This window comes from Notamacropus eugenii, chromosome 2 (genome assembly GCF_028372415.1).
Source record: "Notamacropus eugenii isolate mMacEug1 chromosome 2, mMacEug1.pri_v2, whole genome shotgun sequence".
Lineage (NCBI taxonomy): Eukaryota > Metazoa > Chordata > Mammalia > Diprotodontia > Macropodidae > Notamacropus > Notamacropus eugenii.
Window position 1 is genome coordinate 215,744,115 of NC_092873.1, and position 12,452 is coordinate 215,756,566.

The 12,452-nt window shown below is 36.3% G+C and overlaps 1 protein-coding gene across 19 annotated transcripts in view; it reads right to left on the reverse strand.

The window, feature by feature from the left end:
• Nucleotides 1-12,452, reverse strand: part of EPB41L2 (erythrocyte membrane protein band 4.1 like 2) — a 283,916-nt gene that overhangs the window by 117,855 nt on the left and 153,609 nt on the right. For all 19 annotated transcript variants that reach the window (XM_072643326.1, XM_072643324.1, XM_072643319.1 and 16 more), the window contains one exon: nt 7,561-7,665. In XM_072643326.1, the coding sequence (XP_072499427.1) occupies nt 7,561-7,665 (105 nt within the window). The remainder of the gene's footprint in view (nt 1-7,560; nt 7,666-12,452) is intronic.

Genomic DNA, 12,452 nt, shown 5'->3' on the forward strand with positions numbered 1-12,452 from the left:
ACCTTCATCCCCAGAATCTGTGAGGAGAGGATTTCACCCTGAAGATCATTCACTCCTTGCTTGAGATGAGGTTTTATCTTCTCCATGAGTCAAAAAGAGTTCATTTCATTTACTGCTGTGTATTTTATCATCTACTCAAATCTATATAATGTCCCTGATTGGCTTTTGTATGGCATTTGATGGGAGATAACTAAGTTGGTTGAATCAACTATTACCCTCCTTTTAGAGAAAATCCTATCACTAGACTACTAATATTTAATAAATAGTAAATAGCTCTAATTCTACGCCCACTAACCCTCTTGGAGACAGGAGCATCCCCCTAGACTACTGGTGGTTCAGCCAAGGTCTCCTCTTACATTCTATAATGGTGGAAATCAAAATCCCCTTGGAGAAGGAATATGTCAAATTCCAGGTCATATTTACAGCTAGCATTTGCATAGCATTTTAAAGCCAGCAAAGTGCTTAACATATGTTAACTCATTTAAGTCTCAGAACAAACCTGCGAGGTAGGTGCTATCATTATTTTCATTTTGCAAATAAGGCAACTGACACAGAGATATTAAGCAATTTAACCAAGAGTCACATGACTAATAACTCTCTGAAGTAGGATTTTAATTCAGGTTCTCCTGACTCTTAAGTCCTGGCTCACTCAGCTGTCTAACTAAATATATCCCCACAATGTAGGATACTCTGAATCCCTGTTGGCTATTGCAGGAGCCAATCTCCAATCTACTTTACATATGCATTATATACACCAAATACATATAGAGCAGAGGGATGGTATACTTAAAAGGGAACATTCAAGCAGCTGGTGGGTGGCAGGGGGAGAACAAACCACAAAAGGCAGTGGAGGGGCTAGTACTTGAGCTAAATCTTGAAGAAAGCCAGGGATGCTCCAAAGTGAAGGTGAGAAAGGAGAACACGCAAAGCTTGGTTAACAGCCAGGGTCAAGACAGAACCCAGAGATGGACTCTTGTTTGAGGAACAGCTACAAGGTGCAAGGTGGGGAAGGAAATGAAGTTTAAGAAGACTAGAAAAGTAAGAAAAGGCTAGATATAGAAGAATTTTAAATGCTAAACAAAAGACTAGAACTAGTAACCATTTCTATACCTAAAACAACAATGCATGGAGGGTGGGAATATACTAATGTGTGCTGCCACTCCCTAGGAAGAATCAGAAATATTCAGGGACCTTGCAGACAATGGAATGGCATCGATTCCCTACTTTTGCCAGGAAAATTTAATAGGTATCCCACCTTTGCAGTGGCTATACCTACCAGTGCAGTAGTTGCTATTTGTCTATTTTATAAAAGGAAGGTTCACCAAGACCATTGTTTCAGTATAATATTGTACTTGGCTTAATATTAATTGTTAATAAATATACTTGGGTCTACCCCATCCTCTATACCTCAATTTCTCATTTAAAGGCTGATTATAACATAATGTTGTTTTATCCCAATATGTGACATGCACTACATTCAAATACTTACTGTATGCTCAAGTCCCCAAAGGTCCTCCTGTGTTAAAAACATGTTTAATTCTAACACTGCATATTCTAGTGATCTTATGAAGATCCTTTTGGGTAGCTCCTCCCTTCATCAACCTTTATATATAGCACCTTAGGGTTTACAAAGTGCTTTACAAATATTATCTCATTTTATCCTCACACCAACTGTAGAAAGTAGGTGCTATTATTATCCCCATTTTACAGATGAGGAAACTGAAACACACAGAGCTTAGATGTCTTGCCCTACAGTCATACAATTAGTAAGATCTAGGGCTGTATTTGAACTCAGGTCTCCTAGACTCCAGGCCCAGTACTCTATCCATTGTCCATCCAACTGCCTCCAGTGAATCAAATACTTAAGATAAACAATAAGAAAAGTGAAACTGTGTATTCTCTAAAGTATTTGGTCACTTGTATAGCTTATAAACATTTGGTTTTCAGTTGCATATCTTTTGTAAAAAGCTACCTGCTACTTACTCCCTTCTCAAATTTTTCATCAAAGGTATATTTGATAATTATACAGATTATTCACATAAAGGTCTTGTAAAAATGAAAAAGCATACATTTTATTGCAAGTTCCCTTTGTCTTCTTGGACTTATTAAAAAGTTTTTATTCATGATTTTTTTTCTAATTGTTTAGTACTTTTCCCTCTTTCAGATATCTTGAAAATCAGTAAATCAGTTCCAAACAAAACAGGGTCAATTATGGCAGATTTCCCTTTTATTTTTCTGTGTCTGGTTCAACTGCTCTTCCAGACTTCATCTACTAAGTACCATTTTTATTTCCCCCTAATATGTATGGTATGTAGTCAGAGACCATATTTTTACCTTTATCAGTTTCATGTTGTTGTTTTTTTCCCACTCAGTAGACCAGATGAAAACAGAAAATATCTTCTCATTTTTACCATTTCTTCTTGCTGTGTGTTGATTTTAACTTTTAAACCATGATGGGCTGGTATTTCTACACATGCACATCTGATATGGAAATGGCTCCCCCATCAATAAATAACCAGCCATTTTCAGTCTGTTAAGATGATTACGTTCATGACCTATGATTTGAGGTGCTTAGTATGTCCAATGCCTTCTTTTATTTCTTTAACAAAATATTCATGAGTTAACATGGAAATATTTTGTATGAATTAACATGTATAATCAATATCATATTGCTTTCCTTCCCAATGGGTGAGATGGAGGAAAGAGAGGAAGCCAAAATTCCAAAAAGTGAATGTTAAAATTTTTTTACAAGTAATTGGGAAATATTTAATGAAATAAATAAAAATATTTTTTAAAAGTATTCATGGCATATATAGCTATGGAATTTCTTTCTGTGTAATCTACAAGACTGCTTTCCAATTTACTTTTCTCTCTCTTTCCCCTGTATTCTTCTTTGCATTTAAGTATCAAGATTTGGAGAAGTTTCTTAAGTTCAAGAAATTTCCCTATTGCACACTTTGAAAGAGATGCTGGTACATAAGATGCAATTATTTTCCTGGTGGTGTTTTTGCTTATGCTAATTAAGCTCACTGCAAAGCAAGACAAACAACCATCCCATGAAATGATGTTTCTTGTTGCCTCTGCATATACAATGAAACCACTCTGCCAATTTCTTTATCTGCCTTTCCAAATTTAAAAGTGTTTTGACATAACTTAGGATGAATACGGCTTGCAGACAATTTTCACATCAGGTAAAACAGGAGGGAAATTAAATGAAAAATATAAGAATTATAGCATAGTTTTCCATCAAGGGTGGAAGGTGGGGAGAGAAACAGTGACTAATGGAACCAGTGGCCTTGAGGCCACATGTGGCCCTCGAGATCCTCAAAAGTAGGCCTTTGACAGGATCCAGACTTCACAGAACAAGGATCTCTGTGCTTCAAGGGCACAGGCTCCCCACTCTTGAACTAACATTTGATCCTAGAAGCTATATCAGTGTCTTTAAAACTTTTATTTTTATGATTAGGCTAAGAGAAAACAGCAGGCTGGCATTTCTTAACCAAAGGCCCTACTATTAGTTAACTACAAAGGGTCTTACTAAGCAGGCAAAATGTACATTTTGCCTAATTCAATGCAAAAGCCTCAGTGTTCTTAGCTCTCATGAAATAGGCAGCCTCCTTGGTACACTCGTCTTTCTGGTATGCTTCTTAAATGAATCCTTGGTACCTCAAGGTAAAATGAGACCTATCTGTAATGTATGCCACATAATATCAAAGGAAAGATTTTTTTTCTGGGTGTACAATTTTTAGTTTTAGTCTACTGCCAAAAAAAGATATAATCATTAAATGTGTTTTAATTATTTTTTTCACAGGAAGTTAGCTGTTAATATCAACTAGCACCTCTAATGAATTTCTCTTTGAATCCATCATGCAGAAAAACTATGTTATAATCCATGGGTTAAATGCCAACAACAAAATTTCAAGGCAACATCTGTCCTTTAATGAGTCTTAAATCCTTAATGAAATTTAGAAATGAATACAAGAGTTATATGAACATAGAATCCACCTCTAGAGTAAAACATTGCTGTTTAATGCTGCCAAGATTTTAAATGACACTTTCCATAGCAGAATTTATATAATGGTTCTCAACATACATTAAAAAGATCTAACACTGAAATGGATATTTTTATATGCAGTGTCAACTGAAACTCTTCCAACTTGGTGTGTAGTTGAAAAAAAGCGACTGAGCTCTGGTTACATCAAAAGTAAGCTTGAGATTTTTGTTTCAATGGAAACAAATCTTCATAAAAACAACAGTGGTCTTGGTCAGTCTTTCTTGAAAAATTATAAACTGAAATTATAAACAAGAGACTTTTTCCAAAACAAATAAAAATCTCATCCTGGAAACTGGTAGTACTTCTTGTGAGCTACAGACACTTCAACATCTTAATGCTGAAATTTGCATTTCAGTGAAAAAACTCAAGGCCATTCATTTCAACTCACCTTTTCTTTCCTCATTTCACATCACTCAGATGCCTTCTGCCACCATTTCCTCCACAATTCCCTCACCCCAGTCTTACATGAAGAGGTGACTCTATTCCATACACAAAGGAACACTTCCCCCTCCATATTCACAAATGATTTCATTCCATTCCATCTCCAAGAGATTGTCTCTGCTTTTCATTCCTGTTTTCTCATTGCAATCTCCATAACAGCTGCTTCCCAACTATCTACAAACATACTCATGCCTCCTCTATATTCCAAGAACTCTCACGTGCTCTGTTTATCCCCACTAATTAACATCCCCTATCTCCCACAGTTAGTAGGTGCATAGCAGGTAAGATAATAACAAGGAGAGAAGTCACAAAAAAACAATAAAAAGGAGGAGACAATCATTTTTAATATCTCATTTCAGTTTAATATCTTATTATTTTTTCTTTAATTATTAAAAAATATTTCTTGAAAAGGCTGCCAGACAGACACAATAATAAGTTCCTGCACAGAGATCTAACAGATGTTGGGGGGAAACTCAAGGAGGAAAATATTACAAATAAACTTCAGTAGGCAGATATTTAGAGCAGCTAGGCAGCACAGTGGATAGAGCCTTGGAGTCACAAGGACCCGAGTTCAAATTTGGTCTACTTTCTTAGCTGGGGGATCCCAGGCAAGTCACTTAACGTTGTTGGACTCTTTTTTCTCATCTGTGAAATGAGCTGGAGTAGGAAACAGCAAACCACTCCAGTACCTTTGTCAAGGAGGCCCCAAATGGGGTCACAAAGGGTCCAATATGACTGAAAAACTTAATAACAAAGACAGAATATCTGTTTGGAAGTAGAGAATGTAAATTCATCAAGGGGAGGAAATATTTTCTATGTCTTTGTAGCCCCCAAAACCAGTATAGTGCCTGGCACACTGTAAGGACAGACACTGGACTCGTGATTTCATCAACACTGGAAGCCCTGGAATGAGGAAATATCTTCTGACAACACCAGGAGTCATTTTCTTTGCAACTTAAACATTTAGAATGCCAAGAGGTTACATTATTTGTTAAGGTCACAGTATAGTGGAAGAGATGAGTCTCAAACCCAGGTCTTCCTCATTGAAATAGGAAATAGGTATTTTTTTAAGCCCTTTAAGTCACTCGCAGGGAATTTTATAAGCCATTCAGGCTTATAAAGTATTAAATAGAGTAAATAAAGTATTGTAACTCAACTGCAATGGAACAAAAACTGAGAAATATGGCAACCCTGCTAACAGGCACCCATTTACTTCAGTTTCTTTTTTCTTTTGGGGGTTGAGGGGACAACTGCCCAGGGTCACACAACTAGTAAGTGTCTTAGGTCAGCATTGAATTCGTGTCCTGTTGACTCCAGGGCCAGTGTTCTATCCCTTACTCCACCTAGCTGCCCCTGCACTTCAGTTTCTACATGGAGCTGATTACTTAAGAAATTTTTAGATCTTAGCTGAGCATCAAGGCCTGGCTGAGAGGCATTCCTTTAAGGACGGATGACATGGAGTTACCTCAGGGGCCATCTGAGACAATCAGAAGACTCTTGTATCTGCAGGCACTTTCCAGGATCTTATTTCTTCTCCCAATGCTACAATATAAAAATGCTTTTTTGCCTCTTCAATTTCAGATCCCCTTCCTCATCCCTGTCCCATCCTTGATTTTGGGTAACTTAACCACCCTACTTTCTTCTGGCCTAACTTTTACTTTGTTACAGCTCTCACACTCACCACAACTCCGACCCTTACCCCATTCCAGCCAATTTCCCACTTGCACTGAAAAATGTTCCACAGGTAGCATGGTCTGGGTATCATCCAGGGCCTGCCTCACATAGCTTTCTAATTGCCATCTAGTAAAACCAGCCAGTTCCCTAACTGCTCCTCTATTCCCTATTATTCCTATGGTCCCAAGATACCTTGGGCATAACAGTAATTAAGTTGGAAGGCATAACTGGCTTATCCCCCAGAGTAATCCAATCATAGAAAGATTAATTTGTTTGTATACTGGATGCTTGCTGTTCTCAAGTCTTCAAAGTCAATTTTAAAAGTACAAGAATTTCAGTTATACAAACCAAGCAGCAGCTGGGATGTACAAGAAACCACAGTTTATATCATACAAACAGCACAGATTTTAACCAGGTTCTGATTTCTACCAGTAATATCTAATTTCTCAGAGTTAAAAAAAAAAAGAATAAAGTGGATTAATGGACTCCAATAGGTTTTCGAAGTTTATTACACCTCTTAAATGCATTCAGCAACTGGAAGGTAGGATGTCTCCTAGGCTACTGGTGAATTATCTCCTTATTCTTAGAGGTCATGCCTTTTGTAACACAGTTTAAGACTATATTAGGTTTTCCATTAAAATCCCCAAATCTCTTACAGTAACATTGCTATGTAACCATACTCTCCTATATTCTCCTTGTGAAGTCAATTCTTTTAGCCTACATGTAAACTTTACATTTATTCCTATTAATTTTTATTTATTAGATTCAACTCAACACTCTTATTTGTCAAGATCCTTTTGTATCCTAATTCTTTTAGCCACTGTAAATTTGTTTTTACCCCTCCCTCTTTTTGTTACCTTCATAAACCTTGACTGGCAGGATGATAGAGTACTCCTCCTCTCCAGCTCTTAGTCCCAGTTAAGTCAGTGAACAAGCACTGATTAAGCTCTTCTAATGTATCAGGTATTGTGCCTAAGCTAAGATACAAATAAGGACAAAAACACAGCTCTAGTGCAAAGATATTATATCCTAATGGGAGCAACCACATGCACACAACTGGGAGAAGAGACAAAGGGTGGGAAGGACCAGGAAAGGCCTTTTCAGAAAGTGGCATCTGAACTGGGTCTTAAAAGAAGTCAGAGAAAACAGATGGTGGAAGTGAGAAAGGAGAAGAGCATTCTGCACACAACCACATCTACCACATTGCATCCTTCCTTTTCATCTTTGGCGATAAATGCCAGATCAGATATTCCATTTTATAGACAAATTTTTTCTTTAAAACTCAATGAATGAGAAACAAAATCTAAGAAGATTTACTTAGGACAAAATAAACTATTTCAGAGAGAAACCTTTTCTAAAGAGATAAATATAATAAAAATAATTCCTCTTACCTTCTGATCATTGTTCTCTTGAAATAAAAGTCCAAAATAGTCCTTTTCCAGTAAATTGAGTTGCTCACATACTTTGTCAAATAGTACTTGACCTGTAGCCCGTTTCTGAAAAAGAAATAAAAAATACCTTTAGTGATATCTTAACTTTCTCATACAATTTTAATATTAACAAAAATGCAAAGAGTAATATTTTAAATGGATTAACACAAAATATTGAGTGCCAACTCATCCAAGCATTTTTCATTTTACTTAGGTGACAAAGTAGTTTGATTTTCTGAATTTTGTTTCATATGCTGTTTAGGGGGGACCTGAAGCTAAGTCTCATTTAACTTCTTACAGCCCAAGTCTGCACTTCCATAAAATAGGAATTTACAGGACCAACTTCACAGGATGGTTGTAAAGATCAACCGAAGAAATACAGAGTGTCTTAAAAGTCTTACTGCACTAAGACTTTTGGGACATCCTATACACAGCAAGCATAATTGCAAACTTTAAAATAATTTATAAATAGTAGGTGAGTTGAAAAGGGGGAGTAAAAACAGCCTGGATTGATTTCAGAAAACCAAAGAGCTTTTTTACTGTGGAAAATCACATGAAAGCAAAGGTCTATCACTGAAATACTAACATTTTATAGTTGTTGTTCTATGGCTATGAGATATAAAATGCCAACAAAAGCCACCAGAAAGCTGGATGGATCCCCTGTGGATAAGTTTTAGGAGAACAGGGACCAAGGTCACACAGAATGGGTTATGATGTGCCTCACTTGGGAAGAACTACTGAATTAATGAGATGACAGGTCCTTTGGAAGGTGTTAGTTATCACTGCTATCATCACTGACAACTATCATCAAGAAATTCCAGAGCTGAAAAGTTTCCCCAAGGTCACCTAGTCTAACCAACCAGTACCTGAACTGAGATCCCTTCTACATGGTCTGAAATGGCTAAATAGCCTTCAAGGAAAGATTTCTGTTGAACTGGAATCCATAACTTCCCAAAACAGCCCATTCCACTTTAGCACTAATTATTAGAAATTATTTCATTACATTAAATGTCAATCTTCCTTTCTGCAATTTCTAATTCTATAATCTAAAGCCAATAAGAAGTCTACTCCCCTTTATGTATGGCAGCCCTTACATAAAATGCATAAAAAAGGCTATCATATCTCTCAAAGATATCTCTTCTCTGAGCTCAGCATTCACAGCTCCCATTCTCAGCTCCTTTCTCCTAGAGTATGACCTTCAGTTACCTCACTGTCATGGTCCCTGCCTCTCAAAAACATGGTACACAAAATGAAAGATAATCCTACAGGTGTGGTCATTCCAGGACACAGAAGGTTGGGACATGGCCCATATTTCACTTTTATTTCAGTTTTCATCATAAAATGAGACACAAATTCTGAATATTGATAGACTATTATACAACAAAAATACAAAAAAGGGGGAAAAAGAAAAGGACTATACCCCATTTTCTTGATACCAGATATAGATCCCAAGAGAACTCATGAATAAATCCATTAAAAGGAGTTTTTGGAAGGATTTAAGAGACAGAAGCACAGGATAGAGATATGCTCAAAGTGTTTCTTAACTCACTACCAACAACAACAACCAAGTTATCCTGTGCTATACATACAAAGGCATGTGCTCATGCCATATCCCCAGGGACACTTCTCTCCTCACCCCCTACCCTTTCAAAAACAAAACACTTTTGGACAATGTAACTGCAGAAGGAAGTCCGTCAATATTCAGTGGACATGAAGGATTAATTTTGTTCCTTCATATTTACAGAATATAAAGACTTTAAGTAGCTATATATAAATATCCTTTTAAAATTCCTGTTAAAACAATATACCTCCTGTATTCATTCAAATAGGGCAAATTTATTGGGAATGGGGTATTACACTCTCTGCCTCTCAAGCATTTAATATACTCTTCATACACTTGTTGGCAAATAGGTTGTTTTATTTAAGCAGACTGCTATCAACAGGAACATAAATGCCTTTGACAACCATAGAAAAGCTTATTGTCCAATCAATGACAGAACACAGTCAAAGGGGGAGCTCATTTCCAATTAAGATGTGTGCCCCCTGGGAACACCCAACAGAGAAGTAAAGCCAGACACACTCCTCCTTTTCCTTAATGAGTTTATACAAAAACACTCTTCTGGGCTCCAAGAGGAAAAAGGAAAGCCACCTCTGGTACTTTTTAAATGAGTGAGACCATCTCATCCAAGTGTTCACAGTTTAGTACGATAAAGTTCAATATTTCCTAAACATATTACAGTGGGAAAGAGCTTAAAATATTTCATTTTCAAATTTCACAGAACTTCAAATAAAGTGCAGCTGGTACTTTATCTCATTTGGCAACTTTGCCTTGTCTCTTCCTTTAAAAAAAAAAAAGCTGTACCTTATTTTCATCAGAGGTTAGAAATAGATGTCTAGAAGCCCTAAGAAAAAGAGATTGGATATTTTCTCTTCCCATCAGTCTTTGATGATGACTCTTAGATATGCATCAGAATTTTTTATAAATGAGAAGAATGCCAAATTAGGCTAGTTTAGTCATGTTAACACTAACAACAGATGATGATTTAATTTTATCATATGACTTGAATTGGAAGAGCATGATACACATACGTATCTGCATTAGGACATATTTTCTGTATATGTGTATGTATTTAAGTACACATACATCATCGATTATAAATTAATTTCCAGTAGGTCAAATGGGCTAGTAAATTTCAAACATCACTAGTCTCTTGGTGCAAGTCTTCCAACTTGAAGAAAATAAATTAATTATATATTTCCAACTCTTTATCTAACTTACAAATTGACATGATCAAAATGAGAGACAAATGGTATAATGGACAGAGTTGTTTGGCTTGGAATCAGGAAAACCAGAACTTGAATGTCTCCTCTCACCTGAATAATTACATAACCCTGGTTACAAGTCACATAACTTCCAGGTACTTCTAGAAACTCTCAACGATTTACCTACTACGTTACAGGGGGTAGGATGTACAAGTTACTTCAACAAGGTATTCTCTAACTATGCTGAGATGCTTCCACATTCATATGCGATTAAAACATTTTCTGGTTTACAAAATATGTTAATCTAATTTTAAAGAGTGGAGATGATACTTTATTTAAAAAAAAAAAAAGAAAACTCACCCTCTCGCAAATATTTGGTAAAATCCCTATTTTATACATTTCAGGAGACCAAGGATTTCCTACAAATAGCAATGAGGTATAAAAAAAAAAAAAGAAATTCAATAAACCACCTACATCTTTGTCACACATTAACATCAATTATAATAAAGCACACTACAAGTACTGTACCATATAAAAGGGATCATTGTTCACTTTCTGAATTCCAGGCGACCAAGAAATTCTTCTTTACTAGTAGATTATTACAGCTCCTGTCTCAATCACATGTTTAGGATTCATCCCTGGAAGTGTTTTTAAGAAATTTAAGGGGTCACTTTTATTAATATGGGGAACCTAATGGGTCAAGTAATTATGTATCTCTTAAGAAGATGATAAGTATTCTTTCACAGAAAGTATTCAAAACTAAAGGTTTGGTTCATAGCCTTAATAACTCAAGAGTTGTAAAAGACCTCAGAAGCCATCTGGTTCAAGCCCTTTATTTTACGTATGAGGAAACTGAGGCCCAAGTAGGTTAAGTAATTCATCCAAGGTAACACTGGCAGTGTTTACTGAGATATTTGAAGCCAAGTTCTCTGACTCCAGAGTCAATTAATTATTTGCCAAGAATTTCTAAGAGAAACATGCAAATTACAGCCATCAGAAGCAGAGGAAATTTATGGTTCTAGAAAACAGCTATAATCAGAGAGAAAATCAAGGCACCAGGCATTTATTCATCTGTGCTAAGGACTGGGGGTAAAAAGAAACACAAAAACAAAAACAGTGCCTCTCTCAAGGTGATAATGTGGTAATTAAGTAAGTCACAGATAGATAAACAAACACATAAATGAAGTCATGAATAAATAATAACTATCAACATTTATGTAGCTGGGGAGGAAGTGACTGATTCATCTTAGCATTTGTAAGAAAAGAGAAAGAAAATCAGGATGACACACACCCTACATTTTGGTGAGAAGAGATTTCAGATGACGCAGAGGAAGACTAGCCCCGTGGACTAAAATTCTATAGGGGAAGAAGTTGGTGCAAGACAATTATAGGATGATCTCGAGGAAAATTCTGAAGAGGAAGAAAAAGGAGATGAGACAGAAGCTGGCATGAATGGGCAAAGACTCATCATCCAATTCATATTAAAAATAAAAACTGGTGGGAGGTGTATATATGAGATGGAAGGGCCATGTCAAGACATCAGTTTGTGTGAACAAAGGTTCTGGTGTTTCAGTGAATTGCAAGGTGAACACTAGTTAATGGAATGAGAAAGCAAACAAAAAATTAACTTGGCATTAATGAAGGAATAGTTTCCATAACATGAAAGTTAATAGTATTACTTTATTCTTAGGCAGATAAGATCAAACTGTATTATAGCATATTCAGTTGCACACTATATTTTAGAAAGAACGGTATTTAATAAGTATTGGTTGAATTGATTAAAAACCAAACTTACTGCATGCTGGGTACACACAACAGTTCTTTATTTCATCTCTGGAAATACTCTCTCAGCCAATACAGAGTCTAAGTCTTTTCTGCCCTACTAAGTAATTTTAGTTTTGGTCTATCCCTTTCTCTTCCCTTCTCCTAACCCTCTGGAAAAAAAGCACTACTCTAATGTTTAACCTTACTGAAGGGTCTCTTTGAACTCAGATGAGCTGGTCCTTGGAGAATAGATATACAATCCTTAACTGAGCCCATATGAGAAGCTTTTCCAAGTTGGTACGGTCTTCTAGAATTTGTGCTCTGCT